At 39.4% G+C, this 19,950-nt stretch overlaps 1 protein-coding gene across 2 annotated transcripts in view; it reads right to left on the reverse strand.

The window, feature by feature from the left end:
- The window catches only part of ELOVL2 (ELOVL fatty acid elongase 2), a 64,672-nt gene that overhangs the window by 14,640 nt on the left and 30,082 nt on the right, over positions 1–19,950 (reverse strand). For both annotated transcript variants that reach the window (XM_036446103.2, XM_045584263.1), the window contains exons 2-3: positions 6,470–6,533; positions 732–919 (exon numbers count right to left, since the gene is read on the reverse strand). In XM_036446103.2, the coding sequence (XP_036301996.1) occupies positions 732–919; positions 6,470–6,533 (252 nt within the window). The remainder of the gene's footprint in view (positions 1–731; positions 920–6,469; positions 6,534–19,950) is intronic.

A 19,950-nucleotide genomic window follows, 5' to 3' on the forward strand; every position in this document is an offset into this window, starting at 1 on the left:
TGAAGAAATCCAGGCTGTCAAACAGGCTTAGCCTTCAGGAGGCGAGGGCTACTCCAAAGTACGGCTAAAATCCACTGGCTTCTTTCCATCTCCACCAACTTAATCCAAGCCACTAGCATCTGCTGACTGTTGTACTGCAGTCGCATCTGAACTGAACTCTGCTTTTATTCTTGCCCCACAACTCACTCTCATGTCCATTCTCCACAAAGCAACCAGAATAATCTATTTTAAAAGGGAGATCATATTGTTCCCCTCAGTAAAATCCTCCAGTAGCTTTGCATTATACTTAGAGTAAAAGTCAAATGCCTTACATGGCCCTATTTGATCTGCCACATCCCACCTCATCTTGAATCATTCCTGTCCTGTGTCCTTGCTACATTATTTGTTTATTCCTTGAACACTAAGCTTATCACCGCCTCAAGAACTTGACACTTGCTGTTTCTCCTATATCAGTGATTCTCAACCTTTCTAATGCCGCGACCCTCTAATACAGTTCCACATGTTGTGGTGACCCCCAAACAAAATTATTTTCATTGCTACTTCATAACTGTAATTTTGCTACTATTATGAATCGTAATGTAAATATCTATGTTTTCCGATGGACTTAGGTGACCCTGCTAGCGGTTCTCAACCTGTGGGTGGTGACCCCCAGGTTGAGAACCACTGCTGTAGAGCCTCTTAAATGCCTCCCAGTGATGGGACTTAGTCAAGTTAGCTGCCCCAGTACTTACCTCCGCCAACATGTACATGGAGAGAAGTGTGATGCCGAGGTTATACAAGGTGAGGATGCTCCTCAGGGAGAGAGCAGGCCTGTTTTTCATGTATTTGTTACCCAGCCATATTGAAAGCAGATACATGACAGTAAGAGAAAAGGTAGGGAGGTAAGAGTCCAACATGAACCATCCTCTGACTCGAGTATCTGAAAAGAAACATAGACAGTGAGAATCCTGCAGAGTAACACTGCTCAGTAATAAGGTTCTAGTGTCCTGGTGAATGGATTTATGCACATTGAAAGGAAATTAATTGGAAGAAATATTTAATATCACTATTTGCATCTTGCTAATGAAAAGAAAATAGGATTCTACTGAGTCTCCTATCTACCTACTCTAGGACTTCTGTGAGGATCAAATAAGATGAGGCACAGAAAAATGTTTCACAAACATTTGGTTATAGTGTAAAATGTTTATACCTGGCTATAAAGCAAGTTGTGTTCCTGAACTGAAGAAACTCCAAAGATGCTACTCACTAGGGAGAAAATGCTGGGGCATTGCTATGTGACGTCATTACCCGGTGCCCACAGTGACCGTTTTTGGGCTGGACTGTGGGTCGCTTTTTGCACCATGGGGTCTTGGCAGTGTTGGCTGCAATTCGGTGGGGTGTTGCTCCAGGGTGGTGGTGAGACCTGTGTCCCACTTGGGGAAAAGCCAAGTGTTGGTTTGTCAATGCCAGGTCTGGGGTGCCATTTATTTTTAAATGGACAGTGTGCATCATGGCAGCTCCTGTGCTGAGTGCCTGCCTCCTGGTGGTCAGTGCACATCATAACTACCAGTCGGATGAATGGACACTTAGCCTTTTATACAATACTATACTAGAGGCCCAATGCAGGAGGATTTGTACAAGAATGGGCCTTCCTTCCTCCAGCTGCTGGCACCATCTTCGTTCCAGCTGGATCTGCCTTTCCGCCTTCCCATGCTGCCCAGAGGCCTGGAATGGCTGGGGTGGTGAGGAACACCTGCATCATCACCATGGTGATGCATCCCACCCCGCCATTGGTCACTCGGTGCCTGCATGTGCAAATTAACCCACCATCTTTGTTGGGTTAATTTGCATGCTCACTCTTGATTGGCTGGTGGATGTCGTAGAGGTATGATCGATTTGCATCTTACTGTTTTATTAGTGTAGGCTAGAGGCCCAACGCGAGAAATCATGCAAGGAGGTGCTACGCCTCTTGCTGCCGTGAGGAGGCACCCCATGGGGCGCCGGGCCGAGAGATACTTCATGCACCTTCTGGTGACCAGTCATTTGGTCGTTTTGGTCATGACACTCCTTTGCCTTTTATTATTATTATATATAAATTGGCACATACATTTTGGTGGTACGCACCAAATACAACAGGGGACACTGTGATGCAGCATCAAGGAACTGAATGACAGGAAAATTAACAAAGGTGGGAAGTAATAGTTCTTGAATGTCTACTTTGAAATAATTACTATGTTTATTTACACTAACTCAGTAAATATGCCACTTTATGAGTAAAAAACAGCTCAGAAAGCTTTAAGAACTTGCCAAAGGCCATACAATAGTCAGCAGCAGAGTCAGAATTTGAATTCACACCTGATGCCCAGCCCGCCATACCTTGCTGCTGCCTCCTAGGGAGAAGCCTGGAGGAGATAGGAGGGAAAGCTTATTGACACTGTGTCCTATTTCCTAAAACCTACGCTGGCCAGAACTTGCCTAGGATCACTGTGCAGCAAACCAAGAGTGGTTTAAGTTCAGCTGATCCAAAGAGCACAATGAGATTCAGAATGACAAGCATGTGAGCTGAGCTAATGAAGCCAAAGCCTTGGAGCTGATGATTCAGAATTGAGAGCAGAAAATAAAGCTAAGCACCCAAAGTTTGGCCAGGGACTAGGAGTACAAACAGCCAGGAGGCAAGATCCTAGAGACATCAAGTGTCCCTTATTCTGGAGAGTGAAAATTTAAAAACCTAAACAAAACATGCATAATAGCCCTGACCAGTGAAGCTGACTGTCTGGAGTGTCTTCCCAAACACCGAATCGTTTCAAGTTTGATTCCAGGTCAGGACTTGTAGGGGAGGCAAATGGTTCACATCAAGGTTTCTCTCTCTCCCTCTCCCTTCCTCTCTCTCTAAAATCCATAAAAACATATCCTCTGGTAAGGATTAAAAACACACACACACACACACACATAATAGACACCTGAAAATAATTATGGACATATAAATGATTTTTGTTCTTTATATTGTTTTTTTGTTTGTTTGTTTTGTTTGTTTAAATAAAGAAAATTATTTAGCCTAGGATTATAAAAATGGCGTGCTGTAAAGAGTTGCAAGGAGCTGGTTTCTCCAGAGACAATGCTCTTTTCTTGATCTCTGTGGTTTCCTCAGCCTCAGTCTCTCTTTCTGCTTTACCCCACCCTGTCCACCAGCCTCTCTTTAAACCACCATCTTCCAGAGTGCCACTTCTACGGAAAGTGTCTTTTCAAGCTCTGTCCCATCACTTATCCTACAAACTTTCCCCTTTGATGATAAGGATAAAAAGGTAAGAAAGGAGCTTTCAAGTGACTAACAGGCATTACCTTTCACAGACTAGCTCGTAATTATCAGTCATAAAAGGCTGTGCTATGTGCCACTTCCTAATGTGTATCTCCACATCTAAGACCCTACTGCTCTTTCATAACCACAGCTCCTCATCAGCATCAAATAATCACCGCTTCATAATTTATGTTATTATGGCTATAATACTATTATAACTAACATGTACTGAGCACTAATTCTGTGGCACACACTGTTCTAAAGCCTTTTACATGCATCAACTTAACTCTCAGTCCATCTTATTATATAGGTGATATTATTTGTAGTAACTTTACTGAGATATAATTGAGACACGGAATCCTATAAATATTTAATATGTACAATTTTATGAGTTTGGACACATGCACACACTAGTGATGCCATCATCATAATCAGGATAACAGATACAAGGTGATAATGTTACCTCCAGTTTACACCTGAGAGTAACTGAGCTACAGAGGATAAAAAATTAAATAACTTGCATTAAACTGCTACTCTCCCTCCTACTATGGTTCAATGTAGTCCCTAAAAAGATATGCTTAAGCACTAACTCCTCATATCTGTGATTGTGAGCTTATTTGGAAATTAGGTCTTTGCAGATGTAATCAAGTTAAGATGAGGGCACAGTGAATTAGGGTGGCCCCTGACCAGGTGACCGGTGTCTTTAAAAGAGGAAGTTTTTATTCAGAGACACTCTGAAGATGAAGCAGAAATTAGAATGATACAGCCATAAGCCATGGAAAGCCAAATATTGCTGGCAACACCCAGAAGTTAGAGGCAGAACAGACTCATCCCTAGAACTCAGGAGGGAACACAGCCGTGCCAACACCTTTATTTGAAACCTGTAGCACCCAGAGTTGTGAGAGAATAGACTGCTGTGTGGTAAGCCAGAGGTCTGTGGCACTGTTACTGCAGCCATAGAAAGAATACCCTTGGTTTACTTGATGGCTCTCCAATGGTTTCAGATGTGCTACTTTTTCCCTCTCAACTACAGTATATGCTCCATGAGACAGAGACTACATCTTATATTTCAATTCTGTCTCATTTATTAACTTACATCCATGTAGTGCTGAGAGAAAATATACTAATATGTAATTAAGTGTATACTAATTGGCACATTGAGTCAAACACATATTGCACACCTAATACAGCACCTGAAGTTTTTGTTTCCTTATGTCATAGTCCTAGAAATATTTGCCAAAATTGTGACAGAGGAACATAACTGATCTAACTAAAATAAGGGAGCAAATACTAGTTGGAATATCACTATCTTTGGGACTTGAGAGGTGTCAGCTCTTCATCTGTGTCAGGTATGTGCCCAGGACAACATCCTCTGAGGGTACTAATATGGGGTAGGTAAAATGAGAGAAGACCTGGGGACACCTAGAAGCTTACCAGGTGGCTTAGGAAGGGGACAAAAATTCATGATGGTCTAGATGTCATGGTGGGGGTCAACTGATCCAGTTGTCAAATGCCAACCTTACAGTCTCTTTGCTACAAAGGAAACTTCCATAAAAATGACCAGAGCTGAGTAAAATGTAATACTATCCTTAATTGATCCCACAGCCACATAATTCCAGATGACCTTACCAATGGCAAAGGTCAGTGTGAAGTTGCCTCAGAGAGACTGTTATTTAACTCTCCAGTGGGAGTGTCTACCAGTAGAAAGCCACTGCCACGAAGAAGCCTGCATGTGTAAGTTAGTAATCATGCCCTTTATACCACCACTACAGCTGTGAGCAGAGACCTATTAACTGAATAGGTTGCAGACACGGTGTCCCACCCTGCCTGTCCTATGGGGTCACTACAAGGATGAAAAGGAAAAAGCAAAACAGAACCAAGGATAATGGGGAAGTATTTTTTAATGTTCTATACAATCGCAGGGTATCATTTAATAAAAACTATATAGTCATTCAATTAGAACAGAAACTGGTGAATGGTCTAAATAATCTCTAAGTGATTCTATTCAAAGGTTTTGAGAAACAGAAAATCTCTTTATCCCCTCTCCCTCAACCAATAGTGCTGAGAAAATAATTTGCAGATTTTTCACAGTTTTGTGATACAGCAAGGCTTAAGTGAAACAAAACATGTTGTTTAGAATTTATTTATTTATTTATTTATTTATTTATTTATTTGCAAAATACATAGTGCCTACTATTTTCTTGGAGCTGTAATAAGCACTGGAGAGAACAGTCACAGTTCTTGTCCTCACGGGAGAAAGAGCTATTAATGACAATAAGGTTGTTTATGAAGGGAATAAACAGAGTCTGAAACAGAGTATAATAAGAGGTCTACTTTAGAAGGGCAAATTCCCTGATATCTTTGTTAGAGAAAAAGGTAACATTTAAGCTGGTACCAGAAGTATATTAGAGGATGAATGAGGAGGAATTCTAGGCTCAAGGAGCAGCATGTGAAAGAACTTTATACATTTGAGAAAGTAAAAGACATCAAAGGTCAAAGTGAGTGGGGAAGTAGCACTGAGTGTGGGAGAGAGCTGGGGCTAGGTGTACAGAGGTGGGCAGTCCATATAAGAAAGTTGGCTTTTACCTGAAAGGGCCCTGGGTGTTAAGCTAGAGCACCACATACTAGGACTTAAGCTTTTAAAGTATTATTCCACTGACAGTTAATAAGTGATTGGAAGGGGGAGACTAGTTAGGATAACTTACAACCCTCAGTGCTGAGTTGAGAGGGAAGAGTCACTAAGTATACATCAACTGGCACATTGCAGTAGTCATAGAGACTGGTGACAGGAATGACTGAGCGTTTAGAAGCTCAACCTAAGGGGCCTGGGCAGAGAACGCTCAGAGAGCGAGGGCAGAAAGACTATCTGTGACTGCATGTGAGGAAGGTAGAATGTGAGTGGACAGTACAGCCAGGAGAGAAGCAACATACATTTAGAAGGAAAGCTACTACCCTCTTTGGTAGACAGACAGACACCAAAGGAAAACATTGCACTGCACTCTAGTTCTGCTTCCTACGCCCAGAACTTCAATCTCAGGAGAAGCGAGGCTTTTGGATGTTCTGGGAGAAGGATGTCAAAGGTGAGAGTGGTTAAGTCTCTACACATTAGGTACCATACTATTTTCAAGACATAATCCTCTTCTATTACAAAATACTGTGTTCCTTCCATATTAAGTTCTCGGGTAACTCACTCACCTCGAGGTCCAAACATATTGTCCAAAAAAGCATTGATTTTATCATCAAAGGCCTTTAGAAGCTCCTGAAAAGATAAAGAAAACAATGATTAAAGTAAATCACTATTAACAATGTGCAGTTAGGAGAATCTCCAAGGGTCCTGGGCTCAAGGACATTTGACTGCAAAGATTTCAGGAAACTGAATCAGTAAATGTAGCCTCATTTCTCACAAGCTTCGAAAGATATGGAAGCAAACAATTCCTCTTTCATTTCCTTAGGCAAGAAGAATTCTGAAAAACAGGCATGGTACATTTGGCCTTAATTCTACTTCCCTCTACAATGCTTAGGGGTATAAGTGGCTCCATAAGTAACTTCTATTGTTACAGTTAACAGAAGTGTGTGCAAGCAACAGGGAAATCTAACCTACAGGATATAGTGAAATTCAGTTGAATTGTATTTCAAGTAGCTCCTGCTAATGCTTTAAATGGCACTTCCTTTTCAAATAAGGAAATTAAGCATTATAGTAATTTTTCCATTATCTTTATATTTTGTTTTCAAAACTTTTTCATGCATTAACATCTATTTAATATTACAGTAAATTGTGTCACTAGGGTACAAAGATTAATTATTGCCACTTTAACTGGATTCAGATTGGAACTGGAGAATTTCTGCTAAGAATCTTAAGACTGATAAACCAGTCTTAAGCACTAGATTCAGGCACTAGATTCAGCTCCTATTCATGCTGGTCTGCTATAATACGGCTCAAAAGACCTGCTGAGGTGTTCCCGGCCCCTCTCAAGCAAAGCGAACTAGAGACAGAGTACTTCCCAACGTTCCTAGGAAAGAAATCTTTGATGAGGACTCTGGGCCAATGGGGTGGGCCCTGACTATATGTGCATTGAGTGTGAAGGCCCTCAGTTCAGAAAGAACACTCTATTGTCAATAGCTGGACTGCAGTCAAGAGCGTTTCATTCTCAGAGAAAATGTAAATGCCAGAGAGGGAAATTAATTTACTGGTATCTGAAGAGAAGGTCTACATGTTTAGTAACTGGCACTCACCATTTGGGCCTATTCCTTATCAGATCCTAAGAGAAATTTCAAGGAAACTTAGGTCATTGTCGTTGGGAACTTTAGGAAGGAGGATGAGTATTAGAGACTAACATTCATTAGTACCTACTACTGCTGGTCAGTGTATTAGGGACTTTGATATTCCCTGATATCAATATAAAGAGTATCTGGGATAAACAAAGCTTGAAGTTTTGAGTTATGCATGCGTGTGTGTGTGTGTGTGTGTGTGTTGTTAATCCTTATCGGAGAACACCTTTCCATTGATTTTTAAGGAGAGTAGAAGAGAGAGGGAAAGATAGAGAGAGAAACATCATTGTGAGATAAACACATCAATTGGTTGCCTCCTGCAGGAACTCTGACCAGGGCCCTGGCCGGGAGGAGTCTGCAGCTAAGGTATGCGCCCTTGACTAGAATCAAACCTGGGACCCTTTGATTCACAGGCTGATTCTCTAACCACTACGCCAAACTGGCTAGGACAAAACTTTAAGTTTTTAAAGTGTTTTTATCTTTGGCTTCTATGAAGGGCATCTCAAGAGACCTCCAGGCTTGAAAAAGATCAGTTACCTAATATCTAGTGTGACAGACTGACTTTTGTTGCCTTTAGAATAGGGAAGCTCTGTCTAGATCACTAATTCTTAAGCAAAACCTTACTGACGTAAGCAAAACCTTACTTACTAATTCTTGAGCAAAACGTTACCCACCCTCATAACAAATTAAAATCTCTCTTTCACTGCCACACCTACCCACAAATATTTAAACATTTTCAGTTTGTTTGCTAAGGTTCAAAATCCATTTTCCAGCAACTGTAGACCTAAGAACACTCTAATTAAAGGTCACAAAGATTTTATTCTTCCTATAACCTTGCAAAAACGTACTCAGAGCGGAAATAAAAGTAAATGAGGGAAGCCGTGAAGAGAGAGCAGAGTGAAGAAAATGAATGAGAAGGGGCATTCCATTCTTTGTCATTAATTCACTGACTCACTGACCAGTTATCTAAACATTACTGTGCTGTAAGCACCATACTAAATGCTGAAATACAAAGTCAGATGAGATAGGTCCCTATCTTCACATAGGATAATAGAGAAGTAAATCTACAATTACCTAGTGTCTTAAGTGTGCTGAGAAAGGTTTAAAGGGATGTACTGTAAGAACCCAGGGAAGGAAATACCAGTCAGCCATAGGAAAGAAGGAAATCTTGCCATTTTGACAACATGACTGGACCTTGAGGGCATTATGCTAAGTGAATAAGTAAGTCAGAGAAAGACAAATAGCGTATGGTCTCACTTACATATGAAAAATAAAATAAAACAAAAAACAAACTCGGAGAACAGGTTGGTGGTTGCCAGAGGTGGGGCTGTGGTGGGGGGTCATAATGGGTGAAGGTGGCCTAAAGGTACACACGTCCAGTTATAAAATAAATAAGTCATGAAGATGTACAGTAGGGTGACTATAGGTAATACCCTGTGGTATATCTGCAAGGTGCTAAGAGTAGATCTTCAAAGTTCTCATCATAAGAAACAATATCTATAACTATGTATTATATATAACTAGACTTATTGTGGTAGTCATTTCGCAGTATATGAAAATATCAAATCATTATGCTGTACACATGAAACAAAAAAAGAGAACATAGAGGTAGGACATTTAACTCAGATCTCTTAAAAGGAGAAGCCTTCCAGAAAACTGCTGCTGCCACCGAGTTCTGAAAGAGCCCAGATTATCCAGAGAGAGAGAGAGGAAAGAGAGCCGCTGAGGGAGAAGGATCAGCACTTGCGAACACACTGAGACATGACTTGGGAAATGTTTATGGCCAAGTCTCTTGTGACCAGTACGACAGCAATAAAGCCAAAGCTGGGAAAATCAGAAACCTAAAAAAATTACTTCTTTATTTCTGGGTTACTTAATACAGTTAGTAAGAATGTAATGTAAAAAGACAATGGTGAGATGAGATCAGATAAAAACTTACCCTGGATTGGTAAAACACAGTGTAAGTATGGAGTTTAGATAGTGTTAGTCAGCTAAGGATGAATGCTTAGCAAAGGTGATGAGAAGAGCTTGGGTAATAAATTAGTAGCTATACACTGGGTTCTATATTTGTAAATGCAAAAGCATGCAGGGCAATCTCTCAAGACTAACACCATAACCTAGGAGCTAAGAAAAAACAAACAACAACCTGCAGCACTTCATTCAACCAGCATCTTTACCAGTTGTTGTGTACATAGCACTTTGCTGGACATATGAAGACAAAAAAGAACACAGTGGTGGACTCAAAAGCTTATAGACAAGTTGGGAAAGTGATAAATACAAACAAAAGTAGTAAATAGAAAACAGTCGAGAAGAAAGAGACAAACAGAACTGCCACAGTGATGGAAGATGCAGTAGGAGGGATGACTTAGGATGAGTTCTGAAGGTGGTCAGAATTTGGATAGATAAGGAGAGGAATAGTTCAGTCCTTGGACCTTGGCAAGGGGTGGTCTCCTGAGTGCCATACCTTAGAGCAGTGTTTTTCAACCTTTTTTGGGCAAAGGCACATTTGTTTCATGAAAAAAATCATGAGGCACACCACCATTAGAAAATGTTAAAAAATTTAACTCTGTGCCTATATTGACTATATATAAAGTAATTCTCTTGAATAGGAATCAAATAAACACAAAGAAAGTATTTTATAATTACTTTATTATGAAATATTAAGTAAACAAAATAGTGAAAAATTATAAAATTCTTGTCTTGTCTACACCTAAGGCACACCAGGCAACATCTCGCGGCACACTAGTGTGCCGCGGAACAGCGGTTGAAAAACGCTGCCTTAGAGGGCCCCACTCTGGTCATCCTTTGGCCATACCTCTCCACAAAGGAAAAAAATCCTTTGAGTCCAGGGAAATGCCTACTTATAGCCACAGCTTTCCACCTCCAGACTATTTCCAAGTACTCTGGGTCACAGGATTCTCTGCCAAATAACAATTCTCTGAGCCCACTTCCAGACAACTTTAGTGATTTCTCCTTGCCCACTTAGTGAAGTCCATGTCCCATGATTGTGGATTGAATTTGTGACTGTGTATAGCAATAGTTTAAGGAGAGAAAGATTGGAAGCCAGTTGGGCCTTATTTAGTTGTGTATCCCTGATTGTCTACCACATCTAGTGATAATGTAAAATAGTACGACTCCTTGGAAAATAGTTTAGCAGTTCAGTGAAAATAAACATTCAACTGTTGGGTGTTTACCCAAGAGAAAATAAAGCATCTACCCATGCAAAGACCTGTACACAAATATTCATGGCAGCTTTCTTTGTAATAGCTAAAAATGGAAACCTCCCAATTACCCATCAACAGGTGAAGGGATAAACAAATTGCCATACAATGAAATACTACTCAGCAACAGAAAAGAATGAACTACTGATGCACAAGAATAGATCTCAAAATTTGATCCTGCATTAAAGAAGCTAGACAGAAAAAAAAAGAATACATATTATGTTTCCATTTACATGAGATTTTAGAAAATACAAATTTATCTTTGTGACAGAAAGCAAATCATAGTGGCTGGGGATCTCCAGGGAAGGGGAACAGATATCCTTCAAATGTGAGAGTGAGATAAGGATATTTTCACATATGCACAAGCTAGCAGAACTACAACACAAAGTATGCTACAGATGTTCTTCATACCCAAAGGAAATGATTCCACAGCAAAGAATCAAGAGCACCAGAAATGGCCCTATCTAATCGAAGAGTCATAATTCAGAGCAAGCTGGCTTCCACCACTTTATCACATCAGGTGTAACTGCAATCATCTCTTCCTCCATGCTCATCCTTATTTAGGAGCGGTGATTCATAACATCTGGGCGATGTCCTATACCTGCTCCTTCTTCTGCCTGGCCATGTGACATGAACTCCCAACTCTGGATCTACAAGTATTCCTGCCTGTAGACTGGATTGGATCTACAGGTACTCCTGCCTCACAGAATACTTGGGAAACAGGACAGTCATGAAGGTTTTATTTGGGTCTTCCGCCCAGCTCTAAATGGAAAGCAACATAAAGCAGAGGCACCTAATGGGAGGCCATTTCCTGGTATGTTCTTGAAGATACAAACACTGTAATCACTGTGTCGATGGTCTCATCCTGAATATCTTAATAACCCAAGATTTTCTTTAGCAAAGGCAGTCTTGCAATCAGAATCCTTAGCACTGGGATTGAATAAATCCCACCATGCTTTCTCTGAAGTTTAAATGACAGGACTCCAGATTCAGTTTTCTTCCCTTTCTTACCTTCTTGTACTCCTTTCTTTCCTCCCCTTTCTTCCTTCATTCCACTTTTCCCTTCCTCTTTTCACTTCCCTTCCTCCCTTTCCTCTCGCCTTCACTCACTCCTCTTTCTTGGCATTCCTTCTTTTATTTATGTTTTAAGTACTTTGTGGTTTTTAGCATTTATCTACTATGGGTATTTAAAAATCCAGTGACTGGATATCTTGTCCTATTTTGTTGACGTAGTTTTATAGACCATTTAAAAATATTTTTCAATCAGAATAGTTATTTCCCACCACCAACTCCCTTTTTCACTGCTTTTTAAAATGAGCAAAAGCAATTAAGATGGCAAAACTAAATTAAGTTTGGAAGAAATGAGTATCAAAATCCTTAACATTCTTTTTTAGAAATATATTTCAGAGAAAATGAAATCTCAAGTGCTCAATGACAGCAAGTCAGGAAATAGGATCTGACCAGCTCTGGAATATATCATATTTCAGACTCACCAGACACAGTCTCCCAGGAACTTCAGGGTCAAGACTGGGACAAGAACATGGAATCTCTCCTTGGGGCAAGGGACCCAGACTGGAATGCCATCCCACAGTGAGTCTCCATGCTATTCCCAGGGCTCAGGATGGATGTCCACTGTTGAAAGCTCTTTGGTAGACTCCTGAGAGACTGTTCGCAGCCAGTTTCTCATGAATTTGAAATGTGTTCACAATTGTGAGTGCAACTAGAAGGTTTACAGAATGACTAAATATGGACACAAAAAATTCTTTGCTTTCTTGCAGCTGACTTTACACAATGTATTCACTCATATTTAACAGATACCCCTAAACTGCCTTTGTGAGGTCTACCCACTCAACATCTCAACCTCTCACTACTGTACTCTAGAGGGAGCAAGAGACTAAGAGAGACAGAGGGTAGGCAATAGGGAATTATTACTCATTTATGGAAACCCTAAATCTTATGGAGTAATTTTCGTAAGATTAAAAGTAAGGTATTACAGAATCTGTGGGAACATTTATACTTGGTTACCACATCTTCAGACAAATATAAACTAAAGAAGAACAATATGCTACCCTCAAAATGCCACTTTGTAAATTAAAGTTACTTAAGAATTAGCTAGTGCAGGAACCTCCTTCTCCCCTGAAGGCAGGAAACAAATCTCGTCTGTACTAGAAGGGTAGCTGGCATCTTTATGGGAATTCAGGGCAAGAAGGCAGTATAAACAAACCTTGTTACTTCTTTACTAATTTACTACCACAAGCCCAAACGCTGTCTTGTCAATTCTTCACAAATTTATTGTTTCCTGGTCTAAAAAGTATAAAAATTGCCTGCTTTGGACACTTTTTTGAGTCTCATAATTTTTATGGCGCTCCCATACAAAAATAATTTTTTTTCTTCCCATTCATCTCTGTTATGTCAACTTAATTATTAGGACAGTTAAAGAACCTACAAGGAAAAAAGGAAAAGTTTTCTGCCCTACAAAATGAACTAACCTCAATGGTGGGTAATATAGCTCCTGTTTATCTAAGTAATATGTGCCAGGCATTTGGTATATATTTGCTATGACTTTTACAATAGTTTTGCAAGTTGGGTATTGTTCCCAGTTTAGAGATGTGAAAATTGAGACTGCAAGCTCCAGTGACACTGCTGTGTGAAATGTGAACTAAAATAAAGTGCACTAACAATTAATTAGTGTTTTTATGCCTATATATTAAAAGATTTCAAGGCTGAACAGCAGAGAAAGGGCTCATGTTTATATTTCTTGTGCTGTAGTCCATCTCAGAACCCTCAGCTGATGAAGAAAATGGGGCTGCTTGTATTTGCAATCTGGGTACTGTTGACACTGCAGGACAGCATAGTGATTATAATTAATATTATATTGTATATTTGAAAGTTGCTAAAATTTTTAAAGTTCTCATAATAAGAAAACATCTATAACCACACATAGTTAGTTAACTAGACTTACTGGTGTTATTGTTCCCCAATATATAAAAATACTGAATCATTACGGTGTATATCTGAAACCAATATAATGTTATAATCTCAATTTAAAAAAGACAAAACACCTCAGAGCAAATTCTGAATAGAAGGACATGTCTTTAACTTGATAAAGATACCAAAAATTAACAGCAAACATTTTTTAATTGACTTTTTACAGAGAGGAAGGGAGAAGGATAGAGAGTCAGAAACATCGATGAGAGAGAAACACCGATCAGCTGCCTCCTGCACACCCCCTACTGGGGATGTGCCCACAACCAAGGTACATGCCCTTGACTGGAATCAAACCTGGGACCTTTCAGTCCACAGGCCGACACTATCCACTGAGCTAAACCAGTTAGGGCAACAGCAAACATTTTATTTAATGTCAAAAACTTCAGCTGCTTTCTCTTAAAAAACAAAACAAAAACTAAACTAAACTAAAAATAAGGCAAGGAAGTAGACTTTAACTGCTATGTCTAATGTGTACCCTGGTACTGAAGATATTGGCCAATACTATGAAAAATGAAAAACAAAAAGATACAGGTATTGGAAGGGGAGAGATAATAGATTTCTTTTTGCTAACAATAGAATCATCAACTTAAAACAACCAAGAGAATCAACAAATAAACTGTCAGACCTAATAAGAATTCAGCAAGATTACTAGACACAGGACTAAAAAACTCATTATCATCTTTCTATTTTAGCAATAACCAATTAAAAACTAATAGTAACAAAACTGTAAAAAATCTAAAAGTTAACCAATTACACATAAATTCTTCATAGAGAAAACTTTAAAACTCTATAAAGAACATAGACAATGATATAAATAAATGCAAAGACATTTTGTATTTTTTTCTGAATATTTTAAAGATGTCAATTCTGGCCAAAACCGGTTTGGCTCAGTGGTAGAGCGTCGGTCTGCGGACTGAAAGGTCCCAGGTTCGATTCCGGTCAAGGGCATGTATGTACATTGGTTGTGGGCACATCCCTAGTAGGGGGTGTGCAAGAGGCAGCTGGTCGATGTTTCTCTCTCATCAACATTTCTAGCTCTCTATCTCTCTCCCTTCCTCTCTGTAAAAAATCAATAAAATATATTTTAAAAAATACTCTAAAAAAAACAAGATGTCAATTCTCTTCAAGTTAATCTATATACTTAATACAATTTATACTTAATACTTAATAAATATATAGTGTATATGTCTAGACTATCTTAGTGCAGTCCACTGACAAGGTAGACTTTCCTTCCTCTGAGCTCTGCACTATAAAAATTTCAGTGAACCTCTTAAATAACTTTATCTACTCTAAAAACCTTTTTTATTTTTTATTTATTTTTTTTAAATAAATTTTTATTGCTCATATTATTACAAATGTTCCTTTCCCCCCCTTCTCACCCCACCCTCTGCCCTTTCCACACCCCCCATTGTCCTCATCCATAGGTGCACAGTTTATGTTCAGTCTCTTCCCACATCCCCCTCTCCCCTTTTCCCCAAGAATAAACAGTTCACTCCCCTTCCATACCTCTGATTCTATTATATTCAACAGTTAATATTGTTCCTCAGATTTTTTTTTTTTTTAGTTTCCTTGGTTTTTAGATTCACTTGTTGATAGTTACGTATTTGTTGTTCATAATTTTTATCTTTATTTACTTTCTCTTCTGAAAGAACCCCCTTCAGCAATTCATATAATTCTGGTTTGGTGGTGATGAACTCCTTTAGCTTTTTTTTTATTAGTGAAGCTCTTTATCTGACCTTCGAATCTGAGTGATAGCTTTGCTGGATAGATTATCTTTGGCTGTAGGTTTTTGCTATTCATCACCTTGAATATTTCTTGCCATTCCCGTCTGGCCTGCATGGTTTCTGTTGAGAAATCAGCTGACAATCGTATAGGTGCTCCTTTATAGGTAACTAACTACCTTCTTTGCTCTTGCTTCTTTTAATATTCTCTCTGTCTTTTGCTCTTGGAATCTTAATTATGATTTGTCTTGGTGTGGTCCTCTTTGGATTCCTTTTGTTTGGAGTTCTGTGCGCTTCCTGGACTTGTAAGTCTAATTCTTTCACCAGGTGGGGAAAGTTTTCTGTCACTATTTCTTTCAGTATGTTTTCGATATCTTGCTCTCTCTCATCTTCTGGGACCCCCATAATTCTGATGTTGGTTCGCTTGAAGTTGTCCCAGAGGTTTCTTACATTATCTTCAACTTTCTGGATTCTCTGGCCTTCTTGCGTCTGCGGAGGAGTGTCTTCTGGCTCTTTATGTTCCAAATCTTTGACTTGATTCTTGCGATCTTCCATTCTGTTTTTAGGACTCCATAAAATATTTTTTATTTCAGACAATGTATTCTTTATTTCTTGTTGATCCCTTATTATTTCTAGTTGATCCCTTTTCATATCCTCATAGGTCTTGTTTATTTTATCGGCCTTTTCTAGGAGATTCTTGAACAACCTTATAAGTGTGGTTTTGAACTCTATATCCAGTCGTTTTTTGTCCTCCATTTCCTTCGTTTGTGATCTATTTGGTTTAGGCATTTTCGCAGGCAGCTTTCCTGATGGAGCGGGGTTTCAGGGTGGAGCCTACAGCCTTGGCTTCCGTCAGCCCCGCCCTATGCGACTCCTGAGACTCAGGGTCCTTCAGTACTTGTTGCGAGCGCCTCTGAGAGAAAGGTGCCCTCGATTTTCGCCTGCTGCCAAACTGTCTATGCTCTCCCCCAATGAGTCCGGTATTGGGGTTCAGTTCAGTTGGTAGTGGGATTGGAGGTGGCGTTCACAGCAGTCTGGAGCCCCAGTCTCCTTCCTGTCAGGGCAATCCCGCGGCACAGCCGGCCGGCCCTTCTCTGCGCGCACTGTGCGTGCCTCTGGGACCTCCTTTCGCCGCTTCCCGGAGTCCCGCCTTACAGCCCAGCTCCCTATGGATGAGCCTGGGTCCCCGGGGTCTGGCCTAGAATTGGGGTTCAGAGCAGTTGGAGCTGGGCCCAGCACAGTCGGAGCTTTTCTCTCCTTCCCGCTTGGGACCGCCAGCCAGGCACTCGGCCTCCCTCCTCTCCGGCTCTGTCCTCTCTGTGCGCGCCGCGTGTCTCCGTACCTTGGGCTTTTACAGCTCCTCCGCGCTTCCTTCTGGTTTTCTCCTTGCTTCTTGTTGTAGAATTTCCAGTCAGTCGACTTTCCTGTAGTTCTGGGTAATGTCCATTTTATATTTTAGTTGTATTTTGTTGAAATTGTTGTGTGCGGCTGCGGCTAGTTGCCTAGCCGAGCAGCCATCTTGGATTCTCTCTATTCTTCTAAAAACCTTTTTTAATTTAAATTCTTTATTGTTGAAAGTATTACATATGTCTCCTTTCCCCCCACTGACCTCTCTTTGGCCACTCCCGTCCCCCAGCACTCTAAAATTTTTTTAAATGACCCAGCAATTCCACTTCTGGGTATACGTTCAAAGAAAATAAAATCTGAAGAGATATCTGCACCCCATGTTCCCTGCAGCATTGTCTACAACAGCCAAGACATGACTAGGACCTAAGTGCCCACTGACACTTGAATGAGTGAAGAAACTGTAGTATGTCTATACAATGGAAGATTATTCGGTAATCAAAAGAAGGAAATCCTTCAATTCCAACAAATCAGATGAACCTTGAGGAAATTATGCTAAGTGAAATAAGTCAGACAAAGAGACAAATATGTGGGCTGGGAAAAAGTGGAAGTCAGAGAAAGAGTAAAGTGGTGATGGGCTGAGGAATGAGGAAATGGGGAGATATTGGTCAAAGGTACAAAGTTCCAGTTATAAGATTAACAAGTTCTAGGGTTGTAATACACAGTATTGTGAATATAATTAATAATACTGAATTATATACTTAAAAGTTGTTAAGAGAGTAGGTTTTAAATTTTCTTACCACAAAATAAAGGTAATTATGTGTGGGGATGGATGGTTGTAATCATTTTGTAATATATAGGGTATCCCAAAAATGCATATACAATATATACTTTGAATAATTAAAAAGTCAGTGTTTATTAAAAATACATTTTATTTTCAAAATTGAGCTATCAACCCTGAAAGTGTGTATACATATTTTGGAACACCCATATGAGCATATAAAATCATTACATTGTACACCTTAAACTTACACAATATCATATGTCAATTATATCTCAATAAAGCTGGAAAAAAATTAGTCATCACCCCAGCTTTCAACAGCAATTACCAGAAAGTGGTTAAGTCTTGAATTTCATATTATATAATCTTTTAGTCTGCAGACAGGTGCTCTATCCACTGAGCCAAACCGGTCAGGGCTTCATATTATATAATCTAAGTGACCAAAATCCAACCATCTTTAAAAGATAAGGAACACCAATAACTGTCTACTCTAATATTTCTCTATACATGATCAGAGGGTATAAGAAGGGTTAATCCACTCTGCTTTACCTACTAAAATACCCATGGGAATAAGGTATCTGGGTAAAGAATGACCCATCCCCACATGGAGAATTTTTCTTCAATCAAAACAAATAAACCCATGCAGAACTTCCCTCACTGGGTTTGCGGCACTCTCCTCAAATTATTGGTCAAATTACTGTTTTGTTAAAAGTAAAAATGGTATATTTCCCTTTATAGGTTAAAATTACAGAAAAATCAAAGCCCGTAAGCAAGCCTAGTTCAGTGATAACTTCATTATTTTTATCATTACAAGTGCTGTTAGTTATTGTTAATTTAATATAATACAAATAATACAGTGCAGAGCTCATAGGAAGGAAAGTCTACCTTGTCAGTGGACTACACTAAGATAGTCCAGACATATACTATGCATTTAACCTCAATTCATTGGCATCCAACTAGGTATTGCAGAAGAATTTGCATTCTGTTTGGCATAAAATCTGAAGTATTTTTAAAAAAATCAAATAATTATTAACTTATTTGGCTGATTGTGTCAAAATTCAATGACCCCTACGCACTTTTCTAAATCTCCTCTCCAAGATGCCTTATGTGCCCTCTGGGCTCCAGGAATATTGAGGTACCTGAGGCTCCCCATGTATTATTCTCTCTAAGTGCCCTGCAGATGTTCTTCCTTTTCCCTAGATGGCTCCTAATCGTCTTCTGGTTTTCACTGACCACTCTCCTTTTCCCAAACTTGTCAAGATCCTCTGTACTTGGCACACACTAGACTGTAACTCAATAAAGCATTTGGAAAATGCATTTAGTACTGAATAAACTTGCCAAAATCATACCAGGAATGAGGCTAGCAAACTTTAGGCATCCATTTTTTTACCTCTTTTTCTTTTGATAATACTTATCTTTATATAGATATATATACTAGTGGCCCAGTGCATGAATTTGTGCACATTAAAAGGAAATTAACTAGAAGAAATATCTTAATATTGCTATTTGCCCTTTCTCTATAATAGAAGTGTCAACCAAATTCACGATTGACAATGACAGATTGAAACAATGACAGTGTGATTGGCGCCAGCGAGAGCTTTATATGTATCATGCATGTGTGAGTCAACTTAGCCTTTTATAGATTTAGAATAAATTTGATTAATTAGACCTGCTTTCTGATTTAGCTAAACTTTTTTCAGCACAGTGAAGCACCCCAACTTCTCTTTCAGGTAATTGTCAGCAACACAGCAGTAAATATCAACACGAAGCATATTATTATTGTAGATCATGCAGGGAGAACAAAGGATAAAATATTTAATTGCAGCAGTGTTTGACTATATTCTGCACAGTGAGAAAACCTGAAGTCAGTTTCAAGGTCCACCATTTCTTACTTTTTTTCAGTTGGGTCAAGTTTCTAAGCTTTCTAAATCTCTGTTTTCCGGTTAATGAAAAGAAATCATATATACTTAATCTTGGAAGCACTCTAAACCTGTCAAAATAGGATCCCATTGAGTCTCCTATCTATCTACTCTAGTATTTCTGAGAGGATCAAATGAGATGAGGCACTTCGCAGACATTTGGTTACAGTGTGAAATGTTTCCACCTGGCTATAAAGCAAGTTGTGTTCCTGGACTGAAGAAACTGCAAAGGAGACCAGTTGCTGGGGTGAGGAAGCCAGGTGTTGCTACTTTATGTCATTATCTGGATGGTCGGACACTTAGCATATTAGCCTTTTATACACATACACATACACATACACATACACATACACATACACACACACGCACACACACACACACACACAATCTTTTTATTAATTTCAGAAAGAAAGAGAGAGATAGAAACATCAAT

This window comes from Pipistrellus kuhlii, unplaced genomic scaffold (assembly GCF_014108245.1).
Source record: "Pipistrellus kuhlii isolate mPipKuh1 unplaced genomic scaffold, mPipKuh1.p scaffold_m20_p_2, whole genome shotgun sequence".
Taxonomy (NCBI): domain Eukaryota; kingdom Metazoa; phylum Chordata; class Mammalia; order Chiroptera; family Vespertilionidae; genus Pipistrellus; species Pipistrellus kuhlii.